At 42.0% G+C, this 21,512-nt stretch overlaps 3 protein-coding genes across 8 annotated transcripts in view; 2 read left to right on the plus strand and 1 right to left on the minus strand.

Moving 5' to 3' along the window:
- Positions 1-38: 38 nt before the first annotated feature.
- Positions 39-6,914, plus strand: eRF1 (eukaryotic release factor 1). 4 transcript variants are annotated; one of them, XM_026817369.1, is made up of 11 exons: positions 39-603; positions 951-1,126; positions 1,196-1,323; positions 1,401-1,551; positions 1,615-1,805; positions 1,878-2,007; positions 2,079-2,299; positions 2,560-2,707; positions 3,077-3,188; positions 4,753-4,769; positions 5,653-5,739. In XM_026817369.1, the coding sequence occupies exons 1-9, from the start codon at positions 518-520 to the stop codon at positions 3,154-3,156; spliced, it is 1,311 nt and encodes a 436-aa protein (XP_026673170.1). In that variant the 5' UTR covers positions 39-517; the 3' UTR covers positions 3,157-3,188; positions 4,753-4,769; positions 5,653-5,739. The 4 variants fall into 4 exon arrangements, with proteins under 4 accessions (XP_026673170.1, XP_026673168.1, XP_026673169.1 ...); XM_026817367.1 differs by having other exon boundaries at positions 39-219; positions 376-603; positions 951-1,323; XM_026817368.1 differs by lacking the exons at positions 3,077-3,188; positions 4,753-4,769 and having other exon boundaries at positions 5,653-6,914.
- Positions 6,915-9,012: 2,098 nt separating this feature from the next.
- Mcm10 (minichromosome maintenance 10 homolog) lies at positions 9,013-11,593 on the minus strand. The gene is made up of 2 exons (XM_026817365.1): positions 11,321-11,593; positions 9,013-11,253 (listed from the first exon to the last, which is right to left on the minus strand). Exon 2 carries the CDS (start codon positions 11,241-11,243, stop codon positions 9,198-9,200), a length of 2,046 nt encoding a protein of 681 aa, XP_026673166.1. The 5' UTR covers positions 11,244-11,253; positions 11,321-11,593; the 3' UTR covers positions 9,013-9,197.
- Positions 11,594-11,690: 97 nt separating this feature from the next.
- LOC108629468 (protein couch potato) overlaps positions 11,691-21,512 on the plus strand; it is an 84,725-nt gene continuing 74,903 nt past the window's right edge. The window contains exons 1-2 of one of the 3 annotated variants that reach the window (XM_018032148.2): positions 11,691-12,033; positions 13,130-15,294. In XM_018032148.2, the coding sequence (XP_017887637.1) occupies positions 15,232-15,294 (63 nt within the window). In that variant the 5' untranslated portion in view covers positions 11,691-12,033; positions 13,130-15,231. Of the gene's footprint in view, positions 12,034-12,188; positions 15,295-21,512 lie in introns of those variants that run through there. The other 2 variants (XM_018032149.2, XM_018032151.2) reach the window with 2 other exon arrangements.

Below are 21,512 nucleotides of genomic sequence, written 5' to 3' on the forward strand. Positions count from 1 at the left end.
GAGGCGCTGTTCGCGCACGAACCCTTCAGTCTTTTTGCTTCCCATTTTGTGCCGTACAGTACGTCCACACCGAAGCACTGACGTTTCGCTGTGCCATCGCATGGCCGACGTGTGCATACCGAGGTTCACTTTCGCGTGGTACCCGTTCCGTCACAAGTATCGCCGTTAATACGTCGAAACGTAACGCTTGTGGCAAACGTCGACCACGGTGATACCGATGTGAGTGAGAAAAAGTGCGGACACGAACGATAGGCACCCGTTTCGCTAGAAAACAGAACAGTAAATTCTTTGTCGAACACGTTCCTTCTGACATAATCCGGTATAAACTGGATTCGGGCAGATACGTCGATAAACGGATTGATCGCGCGTTTTCAGAAAGAAATTTCGTCGATCCGGCTTTCGCGTCGACGTGGACCACCTCTCGAGGCTCACTCCCGTCGGTGATTAAAACGATATATACATAATTCGTTAGGGAACACCGTGTGAGAGCCGCGACCACGCGACACAACGCGCAGCAATGTCCAACGAGGAGACTTCCGCCGACCGCAATGTCGAGATCTGGAAGATCAAGAAACTCATAAAAAGTCTCGAGATGGCTAGGGGGTGAGTCGATTGGAAATAACGTTACCGCGCCTTTTCTTATCAGCTGTTCGATTTTCCATCTTACGCACATATGCTTTAAAAAGCATGTGCCTCGTGACGAGTAACGGATTTTCGTTCTCGTCACGAACACCGATTCTTACTCGATCATCGCTTGTTTCCCCCGTTCCAAACCCGAGTTTCGAATGATTCATCGTATTCATTCCACGTTCTATCATCGAATTTTCCACCGCGTGCAGGCGATGTATATTTTATTCCACGCTGGTACAACCTTGCGCGAACAGATTGTTTTACCGTCCACCGTTGTTTACGATGTATAATTTTCACGGCTCGCACGCTCTGTTTTATAGGAACGGAACTAGCATGATCTCCTTGATCATCCCTCCCAAGGATCAGATATCGAGAGTGAGCAAAATGTTGGCAGACGAGTTTGGTACGGCGTCCAACATCAAATCACGTGTAAATAGATTATCAGTTTTGGGTGCAATCACATCTGTACAACATAGGTTAAAGTTATATACTAAAGGTGATTATAATATATCATTGATGATCGTACTTGTATATTGCTTCTCGTTCACGTGGATCGTTGTTTTAGTGCCTCCGAATGGCCTGGTAATATATTGTGGTACAATTGTAACAGAGGAGGGAAAGGAGAAGAAAGTTAATATCGATTTTGAACCTTTTAAACCTATCAACACTTCTCTTTATCTTTGTGATAACAAGGTATTCATCGTTGATTTTTTAATAGACTAGACGCCTCGAACGAGATGTACTTTAAACCGATTGTTCTTTGGCTTCAGTTTCATACGGAAGCGCTTACAGCGTTACTTGCCGATGACAACAAGTTTGGTTTTATCGTGATGGACGGTAATGGGGCACTATTCGGCACACTGCAAGGAAATACTCGCGAAGTTTTACACAAGTTTACCGTGGACCTTCCAAAGAAGCATGGTAAGTGACGAAAGATTCGATGAGATCGCTGAAGAGAACACTGTACCGATTCATTAAACGTAGGTAGAGGAGGACAGTCGGCGCTTCGTTTTGCTCGATTGCGAATGGAGAAGCGGCACAACTACGTTCGAAAAGTTGCAGAAGTAGCCACCCAACTGTACATTACCAATGATAAGCCAAATATTGCTGGATTAATTTTAGCGGGTAGCGCCGACTTTAAGACGGAACTCAGTCAGTCGGATATGTTCGATCCTGTAAGTATATGATTAACGTCACGAGACCCTGCCGTTACGTAGATGCAACATTTCGCATTTTCGCCGTTTCAGAGACTACAAGCAAAAGTTATAAAACTAGTAGACGTTTCGTACGGTGGAGAGAACGGTTTTAATCAAGCTATCGAGTTAGCTGCTGAATCTCTACAAAATGTAAAGTTCATCCAGGAGAAGAAATTAATCGGTCGGTGTGAATTTAATGAGACGATTGATGCTATCGGGAATTGAGTAATGGAACGTATCTTTTTTGTTCAGGTCGTTATTTCGACGAAATCTCACAAGATACGGGCAAGTACTGCTTCGGCGTAGAAGATACTTTAAGAGCGTTAGAATTAGGCAGCGTGGAGACCCTCATTTGCTGGGAGAATTTAGATATCCAGCGATACGTTTTAAAGAACCATACAAACGCGGAAGAAAAGGTTTTACATCTAACGCCCGAACAAGAAAAAGACAAAACCCATTTTACTGACAAAGAAGTGAGTCGACGTGTTACGTCCAGATACATATGAAAATAGATCGAACGCCCAGATGAAAGACTCGAGACCAGGTGATCGAGAGTAGGAATGTGAATGGGACAATTTATTGTATTTTTTCTATGTCCAAAGCATATTTTCTCGATTTTTACGGGGTCGACAGAGATACATTGGACTATCGGTCTGTTCTCTCGTGTCTACGATTACATCACGATCGTTAGCATGCCACGAGCAATTAACACCCGGTTGTTTCGTATGTTCAGAGCGGAGTAGAATTGGAACTCGTCGAGTGTCAACCTTTGCTCGAATGGCTAGCGAACAATTACAAGAGTTTCGGCGCCACTTTGGAGATCATTACGGACAAATCCCAGGAAGGATCGCAGTTCGTGAGAGGTTTCGGCGGCATCGGTGGTAAGTTAGATCATTTTTTATCGTCCGTCCTTTTCGCTACTAACTTCTACTCGACTGAAAGTAATGTCACTTATGAACTAATAACTTTGTATACGTCCTCTCGAAGCGTATTTGTACTAACAGAAAAGCGGCTGATTCCACTTTAATCGGTTAATCGTTAAGAGCTAAGGGTATAAGTTTAACTGTCTGCGTGTACACGTAACTAAAGTTTCGATATTCTTAAAAACGTATGCTCGGCCATTGAACATCTCCTCGACGTAGCTCCTTCCTTTGACAAACGTGTATTGCCTAATTTTAATTGAAAAATCAAGTGGTACAGTGGTACTAAGAAGCATTATCATTAATTATGGAGTGTATCTTGATGCATAGGAATCCTCCGCTACAAAGTTGATTTCCAGTCACTGCAGGCTGATGAGCCTCTTGATGACGTTGACCTCGATGATTACTAATTTCATCTGTGAAATACTCAAAAATTGACCAGGTAGCTCTTTCTCTGTCTTGAGTGCATTCGTTTACATTTCGTGTATTATAAATAGAACATGTTAATTACAGAACTGGACAAATTTATCAAACTTTAGTTGATACGCTTAAAAAATTGAGACAATATAATTACACGATCGATCTTGAACCCTATCTAAATAGTTTGCAGTAGCAATCGTTGTACACTAAATTCTTTCGTCATCAGTATAAATCGTGTTAGTAGCCGTCAGATTTTATACCTGTTACTATACTACTATCGAGAATCTTCGTCGACGAATAAGTCTACATTTTTAATTAATGCGAGCGATAAATTTGTCCAAAAGAATATACGCAGTTTCTTCTGTTGGATTTCTCACTGAATAGTTAGTTCGATACTTCTGTGCAAATCTGTAGTATATATGTATATCTCTTCCGATGAGTTTGAATGTGGAAATAGATATTTTTTTAGTTATGAATTCCGAGGTATAATGTTTACTTTTTTTTACAAATAAAAAGCCTGAAAACTTTGCTGCCTCCTTTTTTTCTCGATGATACAAAAAGAAAATGAGTTCAGAAAATCTTGTATATATATGAATTATGGATAATTGTGTTTGAAGAGGGTGAGTCGAAGTCGAAGTACATTTGCGTAACATTCTGTCTTCAAATGTCGTTAGATACCGTTCACTTTAGCAATTGAACAATATACTGTTAGTGGTTCAAATAACACTGTAGGCGCAATATATACGATCAATTCAACGGAACATAAAGTAAAGGTCCCAATTCCTATCCATGCCACTGACGCAGGCGGCGTATTTTTCTGCAATTTTGTATGTTATTTAAAAATTATGGAAAAATAAACCGGTAGAAATTGGGACACCTTAGTTTCGCTTATCTTAGCAAAATACTTGTACTTTCTCATGATACACATTCTGCAGATGTAAAATCAGTTACAACACTATTGCCCCATACACGATACGATCTCAATGATTCTAGAGTACATCTTTCCGAAAGCATCAATAATTCGCTGTGTAAATAGTATTGTAAACTATTGTCGACACGCGTTAGTAGTAGATTTATAAATAACAGAAATGAATTCGTTCAAGACAATTAGTTAGCGATCCGCGTTACCGTCTACGTAATATGCGTATACCTCTGTATATATATGTGATTTTCAACGTAATATCAGAACTACTATTTCTTCTTTAGTACTCTATTCTGCAGTACTGATAGCACACTCTTGTTCCGTTTGCATGTTATGCTTTTTAGTATTCTAAGATGCCCCGTACGTATTTTAAATATCGTTATTAAATTTTCTTATTACAAAAGGAGAAACTAAATGTACATCGGTTAAATTTTTTTTTTAATTATGTATGTATACTTGTACACAAATGTGTCTCGTTACTGCTTATATAAAAGAATAGCCACTAATATTGCTTGCTGCACGTTTGTCTCGTTACCGAATTGAAATATGTAAAACCAAGTGTGTTTGGTGGTGAACGTAATTAAGTAGTAATTGGCTAGGCTTCATTAAATAGTTATTCTATCTGGTCAAGCATAAGTACTAATTGATGGTTTGTTTCTATTAGCTTGCATATTGGGAAAGGTACAGTAATTGCTTTTTACTAATTTAGTGAAAGAAACAAATCAGTGAAATCTTATCAAGCCTCTTGTTACCGCACTTTCTCTCTCTCTCTCTCTCTCTCTCTCTCTCAACATATCGTTTCACTTTAGAATGTTATACATTGTACAAAAGAATCCATTCTGTTTGCTAAAATAGAATCTCCCCTCATTAGCCTTGGATATTGTTCAAGTTCAAGTATCGTTAAGTTCACTTTACTTTTATTTTTTATTGAAAAGACTTCATTATCATAGTGTACTTTTCATTATCTATTAAGTCCTTTATTACTAGAGCAAGTACTTCGTTATTCGAATTCGTTCTAGAACTGCTTATTATCAATTCTTTTTAACACCCTGCTATTTGTTACTTTGTATGTTATATGTATCATGTATAACATTCGATTATTTCCGAATATTGTAATTTTTCAAATTGCATCGTACGATCACTAAAACGTAACAGTGTCTTTCGAAAGTACTACGTCGAATTACATCGATCAATCTTTTTTGTGTATATTATATCGAAATTTTATTTGAATCCAACGTTCTGTATTTCGGAGTTTTTCTAAAATATTAATTTACATAGGATCACGTCGATCAATTTTTGGCGTATATCGAAATTCTGTTCGAACGTTGAAAGACACTGTGAATCAAACATTCTGCATGATTGATAATAATAAGTGACTACAGGCGAACATTTTACGAATCTGCTGATAAAGCGTTCCTTTTCTCTCATCGCATCACTCGTATTGCATTGTTAAGATATAATTTCATTTACTCGTTCACATAAATTTTCATATACCAGCGATATGTCTAACGCACGTACGTCGACGTCCTAATAAAATAGTGCGACGCTCATGTGTATTTTACAGGTATATTGCGGTACAAAGTGGACTTTCAGAGTATGCAGCTGGAAGACGTTGAAGTTGATACATTCGATCTGGACGACTATTAAATCCGTGACGCGACAAAATAATTCTTTTTAGCTTCGATGGAGAACATAATTAATTATGTTTCCCCGTGGATCATACTTGAAGAGAATGAATGCGAAAGAAAGAGCGAGAGCAAAAGAGAGGAGGAGCACGCAGCGAAGTACACGTTTGTAAAAAAAAATTATCACATACACGATGCAAACCCAACATTCACACACGCGCGCGCGCGCATACACAGAAGGACGTCGTGAGATTCATTAGAATTCATTCGAGCAATTAACTCAAATCGATGTACACACGATAAGTACACACACATACACAGACATAGACAAAAAGTGGGAAGCACAACACATGGCGCGCCGATGATAATCCATGTCCGTGAAGAAGAGAAAAGGCAAACTCGAAGACTGTGACACTTAATTAAGCCAGCTTGATACCTGCCTATCTCACACGACATTACCCTATTATTACAGTTACATTCTTTAATTATTCACATGGATTTATTTAAATAGATACACGCGCGCAAAATAAAAAAAAAAGTAAAAAGTAAAACGTGTTGAACGATACATGTGTTCCGGGAATGTCTATAAATTTTGTATCAAATTGATGTTTGTCATCGTCTCGCAATGAATTCGATTGGCCGCATAGAAAATGAGAACCAAACAAAAAAATAGGAAGCTAAAAGAGATACTCGGAAGAGCGTGAGGAAGAATGTAGCGTTATTTTTGTTCAAGATACAATCATGGATAAGCTTGTAATAAACTGATTATCATAAACAGAAAAGTTGCGTATCGTACATTCTATACCGACTACTAAATTCATATGAATAATGAAAAGAGTTCTGTACATAGACTTAAATTTTTAAACGGCACTGTTGCCTTAGACATAAGTTATAAGAAGTGGCGTAAAAAAAAGTATATCCCAGGAAAAATAAAATCTCTCCGTCTCATCGAGTGATACACGCGTAATAATAAACGATATAAGAGATCATTTTTCGTATCTCCTATTAAAGAAGAAAAAAAAGAAGAAGAAGAAGGAAACAAAAACTTTGCTGGCTCTCGACTCTTATATTTTGTACACTTACACACGATTGTATATAAACAGATGCTCCGCAATTATATCGAGGTATTATTCTTTCGACTGTTACAACGGTGCACCCGATTAGTAAGAAGAAAAAAAAAGAAAAACAGAATGAAACTAATTAATACCTTCTGCAATATTTAAAACAGCAGTTGATTCTAAGAAATTATTGCAAAAAAAAAAGAATTATTTTAACATTGTTAATTTAAATTGCTTATTCATATGATGCCTTTGTAATAAACAATAAATATGTATGTATAAATGTGAGAAGAGTGAAACGTGCAATTTTGGTGAAGTATCTTTTATGAAAAAAAAAAAAGTAAAAATAAAATAAAACGTCGCTGTATAATAAATGGAAGGTTCGCGGTACGTTGCGAATCTTTTTGGTGGAAATAATGTGTATTGTTAATTAATAGTATAATTAGATTATTTATACTATTACACACCGTATTGTGATGCAGGGATAAAGCTTTATGAAAACTTCATCAAAATAGAACGTTCAGCAAGAGAGGAAAAAAAGGTGATCTGGCTTATGATATGTGCACAACGAATTCCAAAAAGCAAACCGAGGAAAAAAGAGTAGTTGAAAAGTATTGTATCTGTGTATTGTCTTCAAACAGCGAAATGTTGAATGTCAGTTTAATGTTTCTTCAAACTTTTATATGTAAACAATATTCTTTCAATAGGAATCTAGATAATTATTTATTATTATCTCGGTGCGATTATTTCTTTCGCTCAGCGGAAGATTGTATTAAGTACGCGGGTTCTAGTTACGTACGAACTTCGGGTGAACATTTGAAATATATTAGGAGGAGCCGTATAATCTCCGGCGATCTTTGTTTTTTTTTTACTCTTTTGTACGGTGAGAGAAAGAGTTTTTTTGAATGGAATAAGAGACGCGTGCAAAAGAAAAGAAAACGGACGTCGTTCACGAACACACACGATGTACTTAGATTATGGCTTGCCTATGATCTCTTCCATAAGCATAGTTGTATAATCTGCTAACAGATTCATCATTTCTTCATTTCTTTTGGCAATTTTATATTCCCCTGTATTGCACGGAGAATATGTCTTTGTTCCTTCGAACCGTTGTTATACTTTATATCTTTTCACAATCTAGCAAGGCAATACAAAGATGTAATCGTCACAAGTTTTTGCTTAATCAAAGTTATTCAAAATACGGATTTAATACCTCATATTTTATATGTAACGTACGCGTGAATTACACTCGTGCCGTGTCCTAAAGATTTTAAACTCTTTTCACTGAACAAGTAGAAATTGTAAGTTTCGAGATTACGCGAAACGTTGCTCGCATCATGACAGGGACAATCTGTCGAGGAAACGTTTCGTGAAGTGACAAAGAGGGATATTGAAATAATGAATCGGTGGTACATACTTTCCGTAGGTACCATTATTTTATTTATAAAGCCTATTAAAAATCGCTTCGACGACGCCCGCACTGTCAGTTATTATACCTGCGAGCATTCGTGTACACGGTAACGAACAATAATTGTACCATCACATCGTTGTTAATGATACGAAATTGATAGTGTAAGATTTTGTAAAATTAACAACAACGCTTTTGCAGGAACGAACGATACTCATTTCATCGTCAAAGACATTATTTCCGATCTCCCTTTTTTTCACGCGCACGCGAGTTAACGTATCGTTAATATCAAAATTGATTAAGGACATGATATGAAGAGGAGGTGAATAAGAAGTGAAAAAAATACACTCTATGTTTCTCATGCAAGCGAGTTGCTATTAGAACCCGAAAATGTCACGGTGATCTTTGTTTCCACAGGGCATTTCACAAGTTTTACTATACGTATAGGAGGTACACGGAACCGTAGTGCGAAAATCATTTTTAATGCGTTAGCTCTGCAACGATATTTCCGGGTTCCGATCATAACGTCTTTTTACATTTTTGTTAACGTTCTCCCTTTTTATATATACATGTGGAGTTTTACTTATACCGGGAAAAAGAGTGTCTTTAAATTATTATCGGGTAAGGTATACTCGCCTATGGAATGAGGTGCTGTTAAATAGGGAAACTATCTTTTTTTAGTCTATTGCTGAATTGCATTTATATCGGTGAAAAGAAATTGGAATAATAATAATAATATAATAAAAGGAGGAAGTATCCAGTGGGATATCACGCCCTTTACACCGTTCTTACACCTGGTTTTACCTAAAAATCTTAGTTAAATAACATTCATCATTTCGAGATAACAGTCCTGTAAAAATTTTTAATCACGTCCATGTATACATCGTCATCAAAGAATCGATATCGAGGACAATAAGAACATGTAAAATACATCATAAAAGTCGAGTAAATAAGTGACTCGGAAAATAGATGTCATTCTTTTATACACGTTTTATAAACTTTGATTCATTAAATACGACTACTTGTTATCTTTTTCTGGTACCAAGAGATTGAGATTGGCATTCTTGGTCACCGATCCTACGAACGTTTCCTCGTCGCCGCGTATAGACAACGTGGCGACGGGAATGTTCGTTTTTCTCTCGTCCATCATCGCGGCCCTTGTCCAGTTCGAACCACTGCATTTTATACAACTATGCGACGGTATTCTGTTCAAACTCACAGTTCTATTTCCACAATCGGCACACTTAAAGAATCTCTTGACCGCGTCGATAACGCGCAACTGATGCCGCTGCTCTTTACAAACATCAGAGGCGGAGAACGATGTGTATTTGCAAATTGTACACGTAACAGCTTTGCAAGGAACTTTATAAGTGGACAACATTTTCTGTTCCATCCTTTCTTTCATTTCAAGCTTGTTGAAGTACTTCTCCTCCTCCTCTTCGTAACGATTCTCGATCAATTCGGTATGAGCAGATTTAGCTTGCATCAAAGCTTTAAACTTATCCGACAGAACGTTCGGCTTCTTTGCTCCTTGATCATTCTTCTCTTCGTCGTCCTCTCTCGGTCGTTTCTTCGCCTTCTCCAGTTTCTCTTTACTTAAACGCACTTGATTAGGATCCTTCGATTTGATCTTTCCATTCTCCTTCACCCACTTGATCGCGTTATGTTTAGCTACGTTAATATGTTTCTTAGTTATAGGCTCCGACAAATCTATCGTGCCACTGAAACAACCGCCTCCTAATCGAGGACTGGAAGATGACGAAGAAAGCGTCAGATTTTGTCTCCTCTGCGACACGGGTGGTAGATTATCTTGCGATTCTTTAGACAACGCAGCTACTTTCCAACCTCTCGATTTATAGATTTGTTCGAGATTCTTCCTCATTTTCTGCTCCGGCGTTTCCGACTTATCACACATATCAGTGATATTCTTTGGACTCTCTTTACTACCCGATAGTAACGCTAGCAACTTCGCGTCCTTCTCCTCTAACTTTTTACTCCTCACCCCGAGAACGGCATGAAATTCAGGCATGTTCATGCTGCTCGCGAGCGGTTTCTTTTGTTGTGATTTCTTTTTCAACACGTCCATCGAGAACTTTTGACTGTTACTGAACGATTGTAACTCGGACCTGGCCGAGCACTTCTTATACTCTTGCTTAACGTGATACAAACAGAATTCACAACGATTGATGTTTACGATATTACTACACGCTTCCCCATTCTTTTTCTTAGACCTACACTTCCCCATGTCTTTAGATTTACCAAGGATCATCATCTTCTGAGGATTGTCGATCGACAGGGTAGCTAAATCGGTATTGTCTTTAGATTCCAGAACGTTTGGATTAAGCACGCCTATAACGGTACCAATAGTAGTTTTCCAAAGTGTTTTATACGCTTTGCTGAACATGAAAAGGCACACGGTGCTCATGTTCTCGGACAGGTCGCTTATCTTCCATATAGAATACAAGCTTCCTTTCTGGGAAGTCTTTGGCGGAGATTTACTTATCAATACCCCAGCAATCACCCAGTCCTTGTCAGTCTTGTCCATCGCCAGATGATACTTTACTTTTGATATCGTTACTGCTGTTTTATCAGACATTCGTGCCTTCAGCTCTGCCGAAGACACAACCGGGCTGACTATTCTCAGTCCAAAGAACGGATCGCTGTAAACATCTTTCGATGCAACAGGTGTAGTTGCACCTACTGTGTCCACACTTTTCGTTGCGCTGAAGTCAAACGTTCTGCTACTCGCTTCCCGGTGTGCTTTCTCCTCGTTCTTCTTCTCGATTTCTTTGTTCAACAAGAACTTGATATCCCGCCCATAATCAGAATACTTTCGTACCTCGAAACAACGTTTGTCCTCGTCGTCTGACGAGTCGACGGTCTCAGCGTGAACCTCGCTCTTCTCTTTCTTACCGCCGAGCTCGTTCTTCTTGGGAATACTGTCCAGGAAATTGAAATCCAACTCTTTCAGAGTTTCCTTAGGAGGTGGAACGTCCGTTGTATCCTCGTTTGCCAAAAGATCGTTCAAGATATCACCCACGTCCGAGTCACTGTCATTATCCATGTTAAACAATCTAGAATAAAATTGATTTATTGCGAAAGCCATGAGTGAGATAGAAATTGTACACGTCGCTTACGTACGAGATTTGAACCACCTTTATTATATTAGATTAATCAGTCAGTATTTAACAAAGGAACTGAGTTCACTTTCGAATGACGTCTGGCTGTCAACACCAGCACGCCATGCTCGCCATGCTCGCCATTCGGCCACTTTCCCCGCCGTTTCGGAACGCAACATGGCACTCGCACGTCGATACTATCGAACATTTAATTAACAATTTGTATATTTTTAAATAAATATTTATACAGTTTTTCATTCATCTGTATCGATTTATAAACGGTAAAAAATAGTCAAACAATGTTATAATAAAATTGAATAATTTTAGTTTCGGATGTATCGATCATGATCATCGATTTCCAGTCGAGAGTCGGCGGCCATCTTGTGTCTCGTCGCGAGTTCGTAACGTTCGTAATCCATCAAAGTTTGTGCGTGGAACTTGGAAATTATTCTTAAAATAATTAATGTTCGTCGAGTGATTAATCAAATTTGCAGTGTGCGCGATATTAACAAGCGTTTCATGGATAAGAGAGCAATCATTCGAATGGAAGGTAGGAAAAGGTAAAGTGTTTGCGCCAAATATGAATTGGCGGCACAGACTGAAATTCACTTGCGGGTAATTAATGATTTTCCTGGTACGAACATTGCCTCCGTCAATCTGAAACGAGGGAATCGATCGAAATAAAATATTTAACTCGGATGCTGCAATGGCTCGAATGCTGGAACGATCTCTGCAGTAAGTATTAGGTACGTATGTATGTATGTACGTACGTAGGTACGTAGGTATAAATTGGTCACATATTTTTGATCAATTTTTGAAGTGGAAGTGTGTGTGTGTGTGTGTGTGTGTGTGTGTGTGTGTGTGTGTGTGTGTGTGTGTGTGTGTGTGTGTGTGTGTGTGTGTGTGATATGATTTAAGTGGAAGTCCTGGAAATGCAAGGAAGTATGTCGTGACGTCATAAGAGTGTGTAAGTATAGAATAATATCATACGAATTTCATTAAATTGTTCGATCCATTCTTTCCCGTAAAAGCAGGTAACTCTTTTAAAACTACGCGAAGCAGCGCATGAATTATAAATGTTCGTGTATATTTTCGCGGACGTAGCAACGATTATCCAGCGAAATAAATAGCAGGCCGTTCCACGTTCGTTTCAAATTTGCGCTCTGCAGTAATCATAGCGTGCAGGTCATTTCGTATTCTTTACGTAAGCAGCCATCTGCGAGAGTAGTTGTATTTAATTGCCATTGCTCCGTGTTTGTGTCGTGGCAGGTTGAATAAAATATCTCTGCAGAGCCACACGGCACGCGGGGAGTCGCGTACACGGGGTAAAGATGAATCTAAATAGACGTGATACAATCTGACGGTGGAGGAACTGATACAACTTTACTGGGAAGTTTCTTGCCTCTAAAAAAAAGTTAGCTAGAAGAGTTTTACGATTTGAAACGAAACGGTGCACACTTGCACCGTTCGCTATGCCGCGGAATAGTCGATCGATTCGAGCAATAAGCCATCAATAAAACATTCTTTTCGCTACGCCTTACTACCGTCTATCGAGCTTACGACACGCAACCGTATTACTTTCTATATCCGCAGTTAGAACTTCCACGTACAATTCTCTGTCCTCGCTACTATCGTCGGAAAATCGTTTCGGTTTAATATAACATTTTCAAGAAACGTCTCCGTATTATCGGCTCAAAGCTACCACGTAGATTCACGAATCTATTATTCAAATTCATCACGATTCATTCTTTCATTGGGTAAGTTCTCAATTTCAAGACAAGAGGGAAGATTCACTTCAAAACGTTATAACTGTTAGTAACGTTGACGTTAGAAATCGAGGGGACAGAAATAAGGAACAACGTGTTTCGGGAAGTCGTCCATCTGCCTCCTGAGGGACAGGGGATAAAAGCTGCTGGCCGAGATCTGGTTCAATGTAATCCGCGACACAGGCAAGATCCTCCACCTGCTAATCTCGAGCAAAGCTGCACGTTCCGAACGGCTTCCGCCTGTTAGTCAGAGGGAAAGCGTATGGTCACGAACTTTTCGAGTAGAACGGCGCACCGGCTTCTCTCGTTTCGATACCACCTGCGCTCTATAGAGAATGCAGATGCTCGTACAAGAGGATGCCTGTAGTCCTTCGATTCGGGTTTACGCGTGCTCAATTTAATTGGTATAAAAAAACATCAGGCAGACAGGTACGTGGTGAAACGACGGCAGACGAAATGCATTAGAAGACGTCGCGTGTTTTATTAATGGAAAGATCGATTTGGAATCGGTATTTACTAGTATCCATAGTAACGTAGTCGTCAACACTCGTAGAAAAACATGACTCGCGGTTTGAAACACAAGGCAATCCGTTCGCAGGTCCAAGCGTACAGTTTTTCATTATTTCTCGTCCCCCTTCGTATTCGATGTTGTTTTGATAGAAGTTGATTTGTTTATTTCAGAGGAATGAATCGGTGGAAGAACGAGCGGCGCGGAGCGGACGGGGAGTCCCCTCCAGCCGGGTGCCTTGCCCCTTGACCCCCTCGCCGATCCTCGTGCGTGACCCCCACCCCCGTTTGCCACCCACTCACCCACCCCGACCCAGGCGCCCGCGGGCCACCCCACCGCGCCCCACCCCTGCGCCGACCCCGCACGCGCAACGGTGTCGAGCGTCGCGCTCGTTTGTTCGCAGTCAGTCAGTCTATCGGCAACCTGCGCACCAGTCGTGTCGGAGCGCTTAGGTAACAGTATATTATTATTATTATTATTATTACTTGGCTCGCCGGTGTGTTGTTCATTTGTTAAAACGGAAACAAAGGCGGTTCACTATTCGTTTTCGGAGTTACTCGTCGTTCTCGTCTCATTTTACGGAATACCATCGTCGAACGTGATCACTCACGTATTTGCGTACACAAACGCCTGAAGGGCACCTGGTATACAAGGTACACACGCGCGAACGTAAGTAGCAGTAAGTACACGCGTCGCCGCGGTACATCGCGGGATACGCGCTTTCAACGTTGAACCCGCGAGTCGTCGCCGTAAACCTGTCTGCGCACGTCGTCGCGCGGACACATCCGCGAGTCGGTCAACGTCGCCGTGGCTCTCTCCTCGCGTACGCGAGCGTGATCGATCGATATCGACCGCGCTCAAGAAATTTACACGAACAAGAAGAAGAGGAAGAAGAAGAAGGAGACGATATTACGGTGTGGGTACTCAGTGCATCGGCTGCAACCTGTCGGTAGATGAACAAGTGTGGAGGCACCGCCGTGGAGCACGTTCCCTGGGTCCGGCCCTCCTCCACGGTGTATCGATTGCTCTAAAATAGACGCGTGGGAACACCTGCAGGCTCTACGTACACGTTCTACCCGACAACAGTCGACTGTCTCGTTCTCTCTCTCTCTCTCTCTCTCCGTGCCGAGGTCTGTCCTGACGCCCTTGCGTCAGGCGCGTGACAGGTGCAGCCTGCAGAGGCAATACGGTAGCAGCAGTAGCAGCAGCAGCACCACCACCAGCACCAGCGAAGCACCGCGTTGTCTAAGGGCTGGAGGAGGAGGTGGAGGAGGCGGTGGTGGCGGTGGAGAAACGTAACAGGAAGCGGAAGAAGCGAAACGAGGGATAGAGAGAGAGAGAGAGAGAGGGTGGAACAGAAGAGGAGAACATAATACGACACCGGGGCACCAGCATACGTGTGTGCGGTACGTGCGCGTGCTCGCACTCGCCCTGAAACGTACGGAAAGGTGGAAGGAGGAGGCGATTCGCCTGTGTTTCTCGAGAGGAAAGGGTTATTTCCAGTGATACGTCCTGGAGGCGCCTGTCGTCTTCGCCGGTACAACCATAACGCCGCCCGCTTTAAAACGCCCGAGACGGGACACGGTGGACTCATCGCCGCCACCCGCTCGAACAGCAGTCCCCGGAAACCCCGGACCATCCAGCAAACTCGCTTGCATCATGGACGCGCCGCTCTCCCAGAGTATGGACTCCGTCAACACGGTGGCCACCGGTGAAGACGAGGTACGTGCGCTAACTACCACACATTCTATCGTTAACGACGCGCCTGTGCATCACGCATCGTCCCGTCCTTCTTCCTCTCTCCCTCTCTCTCCGTCTCGCACGATCGTACGCGTACACGCCGATCGCTTCCTCGTTTTCACCTTTTCTCTCGCGTCCGCCGCCGCGCATATATTCGTATACGCGTCCCCGACATCCTTCCTTCCTTCCTATCAACTTATCTCCCTCCGTCCTACTTTCACGCTCGCCATATTGCATGCACCTCGTCGTCGTACTCTCTCTTCTGTTTTCTGTTACTTCCTCTCCGTTTTCCTCTCTCTTTCTGGCACTCGTTCGTCTCTTCCTCTTTGCAACGGGTTGCACGTCATGAAACGCGCAAGCGTACTTTATCCACGAACTTTACGTCCTGTGTTTCTGCGGTGTGTACGCGTACACTCATGTATACAGGGTGTACATCCGCGATTCTCGCTTTTCTCGTATCACCAGATGCATCTGTTTATCGTACCATGGTTTGCACGTACTACCGCGTGACGAAATTGTCCAGATACGCAGTTGTTTCCACCGTAACCCTCGCGCGTCCTCAATTTGCCAAATTGCCAGTAAAGGAAGTGAAGAGTTGAGCATGACCTTTATGAACCTACAATTTTATGCTGTTGAAAAATCGTGCACTCCGGTCTACGCGTTGTTTAGACAAACAGAGCGAGGGTGAAACTAAAAAGATCATCCGCGTATCGGCTGAACGAGAGACGAGTTCTAATTCGCGGTTCACACGATTACATGATACGTCCAAGGATTTAAAGTATGAAGCTGAGACCTCGAGCGACTTTCTTGGGAGAATAAATCTATCCCTTAAAGAATCGTAGATTCGTTGAATAAATAAGTTGCCAAGGTGTATTGCCGCTCGGTGACTCCCACACTGTACGTACACGTGCGAGCGTGTGTAACAGCGGCTCGGTATTAGATCGTACGTGTACGTACACGTAAAGTACGCCGAGAGAGAAGGCGGGAATTCGATCGTTCGCCGGAGAACGTACAGTGTGTGCCGCAGGTGACTCGTTTCTATCATCCGGTCGATCGGTCGGCTGGCTGGTTAGCAGGCCGGCTTCCTTCCTCGAGCACCTGAGGAGTGACGCGCCATGCCAGACCAGACCACGCTTGTTATTGATTTTTCCGCGACGCGAACCCGCGGAGGGCTAACTCTCTCTCTAACTCCACTGTGTCACATCGCGTCCTCGCCGCACGCATTATCAGACCTAAACGCGCAACAAACCCTGATCACTTATTTATAAGTTAATCGTTTTGTCTCGTGGGAATCTCGCGAAAGTCCAGGTCTCTCTCGTCCCAGGGAGAACCATCGCATTTTACTTATCGTCACATTGGAGAGACTGTTTAAACGTTTCTTACGATTGTTTAAACAACCGAGAAAATAGAAGTTGGATTAATCGAAAGAGACAGGTCGACTTCGTTGTCGGTAAGCATGGAAGAGTCTTTAGACTCCACTTGGAGAAGTGTTTCACTTTGTGGGACAGACTGTAGGGTGGTATAATCCGGTGGTTGCGCTACAGCCGCTTAGGCGAACGGTTAAATCTCCCTAATGCGATCCGAGATCGTGTTCCCTAGCGATACACGGGTTCGATCGTTCAACCCGGCGGTTATTAGCTGCTGGCACCTGTCTCGCGAATTCTCGATTAACTTTCACGTTCACGAGGCCCGAGTTGCCCTCGCGATCCTCTCCTCTGTCTATTATGCGACGCTTTACCCGAGTCAAGTTCTTTGATCAACCGGCCCGTGCTTCGGATACCGCGTATCGACGACGATCAACGCGTTTTCACGAGGTGTTTGCGAAGAATTAATCACCACCTCTGGTTCCTTCGGCGTTTCGTAAGGAATGGGAAAAGTAATAAACCGAGCATCGCAGAATCTAAATAGAACGTAGAACTCGATGATAAAATCAGTGGAGCGCGTCTGTCTTTCGCGTTGGACGTTTCTTTCCGAAGTAGATAATTCATTTTCCAGTGGACTCGGTCACGTTCCGTTCGATCGTGCGGATCGCGGAGAAAATCATGATTTTCTCGCTCGACCGGCTTCGAACGGTTTGTCATCTGGATCAGGAAGAGTGATCCATCGAACGGGAACGAGAGCAGGAAACTTGATTCGCGTTTTGTACTCGGTTTCCCTTCACGATTCCTTTCCGACCGCGTACTTCCGCATTGCACGACGTTTAGAGGATAATCGATGAAAATACGTCCCGATTGTCAATAACAATCGGTATAAAATACGCAGTTTAATCAGTATATCACAATATTCAGTATACCGTTTTGGGAGCACGTGATAGAACACGGATAGCTTAAGTACGATTGTCTTTTATTCATACTTTTGCACGCGCATCGAACGAATGGAAAACGAAAAAATGGTTCAAGGGAGAGTATATATGTTCTTAGGGGAGAACCTTTTTCAGTTCGCATCCTGTTTTGAATACTTCAACTAAAAACACCATAATCGTCCGAAAATCATTGACTCGGTGCTCACCCTTTTCCGCTTGCTCTTTGACATTCATGAAATCCGAGTTGTTCAATTAAAAAATTCGTGCACTCGGTATATTCACCGAGCGAATAAGCAATAAAAATTATACTCTCTCATGCGGTAGGGTCGGTAATTAAAATTTAGTCTTGAGATGAAAAGCGTGTACAGGTTTTTTCGGCCGGAGTTTTCACGATTTTTCCCCTCTGCTCGCTGGTCCCACTCTCCTCTTCTCTGTTTCACTGCCGTTGACGTTTGGTGGAGAGATGAAATTTAATTCCCGCTACGCGGTGGATAAAAACGTATTTGTTGCGCGATGAGTCGACGCGCGGATCTAACGAGGAAACGCTTTTCCATTTCCCACGACTGTTCCGCTGCGGAATCCAAATGGCCCCTGCCTCGTTCCCTCAGCTTACTCTCTTGTCTCAGCCACTGTGAAACAGCGGGTTTAGCGATCTTAAAGAGATAGGATCGATTCCGTTCCCTTTCCTCAAGTCGAAGCATTGGATACGAAATGAAAATGCATGATTTGGCTTCGCGGTTGATTCCGTATTAACGTTAAATTAAAAGAAGAAAGTAGTTCGTTAGTGCGAAAAGTAGGATAAATGTTAAGGCTTACTTTGTTCCGCATAAGACTTAAGTTTCCGAGCTCTGTGATTTATTGTTCGCTCGTGGTTATGATGGTTTTATGCGTGTTACTATACGTAGAGTGGTTACAGCGTCGGTGCAGTAAACCGAGGCTCGTTCGATTGTAACAGGATGAAGGTGTTTCGCAGCTGGTTTGTTTATGAACCACTTTGATGCTGCTTTACTCGGAGAGTATCGCATCTCGTGTTATTCCTGAAGCAAAACTACTCCGACATTGAATCCAAAATATGTTTCTCACAATCTTCAAATCTGTAAACTCGGTCGGAAAATCGCAATGGTCATTCGCGTCGTAAAAAGATCTGACGCATTGACGAAAGACGCTTGATAATATAGGTATAGACAAAATAGAATTGTAATTTTCAAAGGTCGGTTTAGTCTTCGTAAACGCGGTCGTACCGGTGAGCATCGTTCAGGATCATAATTGGAAGCGGGGAGGGCGATATCAATCGGACGATTTAAAACGTTTAACGAACCCGCGGTGGACCCCGGCCTCGGTCGATTTGGAAAATAAGACGCGACGGAACTTTCGATTCGCGGTCAATTAGTCCCGCAACGAGCTCCTCGGAATTTTTAATGTTCTCCACGAGCAACCCAGTTGATTTTCCACGATGAAACGAATCAAGGGAATCCAGAGTTCGAGGGCCGTCCGGGAATTATTCGAACACTTCTGTTCTAAGAGGTCTTCATTGAATATTTGAAACGATAATAGAATTCGAACTAGCCGCATACGAAAATAGCTGGAGTTTTAATATCGAGATCTTTCGATGAACCGTTCATGTCTAGTTTCGTGTTACATGTTTCAAATGGTTCTTATTAAAACACGATACGCGTTTGGAAAGGAAACTACGGCCGATCCGTTTTGAGGTAGGATTTCGTTCGTGTAGCATTTTTATGCCCGGATTATTGCGTAACGCAAAAATCGCGAACCGTGGTCAATTGTATAACAATCGGAAACGCTCTCGAGGTTTTCCACGGCCCGATTCCCCTTTTTATGAACGCACGTCCGGGGAGATTTGTTCTCCTTCGGAAAAGAATTCATTTTCTAGTTCGTCGAGGGCGAAATAAAATGGAAATTCATATTGCAACGGTTCTTGCCTTTTTAAACGAGGCTTTATCAAGATCGTACTATTTTATTGGTACGGCAGTGCGGTATTTTTTTATGAACCTCTTCGTGTAATGGAAACGGTGGAAGATTTAATCGGAGAACCGGCGTACGCGTTTGCAATTATAAAAAATGATACAAGATTTTTCATTTAATATCGTTACCCCGAGTCGTGACCTCTCACTTTAGTTACTTTAAATTTTATTGGACGTACGCAAGCTTCTCGTTAACCCAAATTGGCAAATCAAATATTGGAACGTTTTTATTTCGTTCGATGTACTTCTGTCTCATTTATCTCGAAATCTAAAGTACATTACGCAATCTAATTTTTTCTGTACACGCCGTAAAGTTTTATACAAGTATTTAATGAGACGATATTATACGGGTGTTCAATTTCTTACGGAATCACTGACCGGACTAAATTTCGTTTCAATTTAGCTACCATTGTTGTGTACACGTTTTAGTAGAATGATATTCAGTAACAAAAGCTATCGCACGCGCGAGCCAGCTTTCAGATGTTGCGTACACTCCAGGTCTAGCGTGAAAACAAAACGCGTACTTATGAGTCATTTCGACTTGGCCCCTCGCACTCGAAAAGTACGTCCGTTCATATTTCTGTCGACTATAAAAGTTCCCAACCCTTGAATCAAATTCGGACTGGGGTCTCATGAAGATTATAACGTTTGGTTCGCATGAAATGAACCACGAAATTGTGATTTCGTAGTAGAATCGAGCTTTTCTAATACGATCGAATTCCGTATGTGTTGGTACCGGTTAGCAGCATCAGCCTTATTACGACCCAGCTAATTCGCCTTAGAACGTTTAGTTTGGAAACACCTTAATCTCGGTTGTTATCGTTGAATTAACACGTTAGGCGGGCAAGACCGCGGCTAAGGGACGTCGAAAGAGAAAGCGTTGCGAGACAGAGACCCAGCTAAAATTACGCAAAGTTACAGACGAAGGGACAAAAAAGGATACACTACCATCCAAAAGCATCCTATCTGCCAAACTATGATTAACGAAGAATGCGTTTTTGAACTGTGAAATGTTTTAGCATAGTTGTTCTAATGTTAGAGAGCAGATTCCTATCTATAATTTCGTTTTCAAATATTTGATCGTTATTCTAAACGTTGAACAAAGTGATTAATTCGCGGAGTTATTATAATTGTTCGTATCAATGTGACGGGAAGATATTGAACGTGTCTCTCTGACGCATTTCATAATAGATACCGCAAAGTGGCCGGATACTTGTGGACGTTAGTGTACTATGAATCCGAGCCGCGGCGAGTGAACGAGCGGTTCTCTTTATGAACGCACCTGCACACATCAATGAAAGTTAACGCATAATACACGATACACAATACGCTGGCGTCGAACCCACCGCTAAGAGGATAATGCCGTTCTATAGTATACCCAGCAGCAGCAGCAGCAGCAACAGCCGCCTACTCCCGGCTAACGTGTATACGCGTGTGTATAACTAGATATTTGCCCAGTGAATCCGAAATATCTTTGTCGATTTTTTCACGGCCCGATGCAACTTTCACGGAGCTAAACGCTCACCTTGCGCATAAATGACCACGCGTCTACGCGTACCTCATTCCTGAAGACAGGATCGGTTTTGAAGATTCAACGGAGTCTCTAATTCTGTGGCACAGAAGCATTTTCGGGTACGACGTTTGGGAAATCGCATGACCTCCGATAATTCTCTACGGTTCCTGACGACTTGTGTCAGCTTCGAGTCTCGTCTTTGATACACAGGTTCACATATTCAAATCTTCAACTGCAGACATACATTTTTAATGCATTCAAAATTGTTTATTTGTAAGAAGGAGCAACTCGTGGTTTCTCGGTGGAAAAACGTTCGAATCGCGCAGAACTTTAGAAATGTTTATGCACTTTAGAAATGCATTTTTAAAAAGAAATCAGACGTCGGAAGAACATTGCTAATAAT

The sequence above is a fragment of the Ceratina calcarata genome, unplaced genomic scaffold (genome assembly GCF_001652005.2).
Source record: "Ceratina calcarata isolate Rehan_Ccalc_2016 unplaced genomic scaffold, ASM165200v1 scaffold569.2, whole genome shotgun sequence".
NCBI lineage: Eukaryota > Metazoa > Arthropoda > Insecta > Hymenoptera > Apidae > Ceratina > Ceratina calcarata.

Coding starts and splice junctions, on each gene's coding strand:
- eRF1 (XM_026817367.1), top strand. CDS start 518: ATGTCCAACGAGGAGACTTCCGCCGACCGCAATGTCGAGATCTGGAAG. Junction 1,324..1,400: donor TTTATCTTTGTGATAACAAG/GTATTCATCGTT, acceptor CTTTGGCTTCAG/TTTCATACGGAAGCGCTTAC. Junction 2,008..2,078: donor CCAGGAGAAGAAATTAATCG/GTCGGTGTGAAT, acceptor TTTTTTGTTCAG/GTCGTTATTTCGACGAAATC.
- Mcm10 (XM_026817365.1), bottom strand. CDS start 11,243: ATGGATAATGACAGTGACTCGGACGTGGGTGATATCTTGAACGATCTT.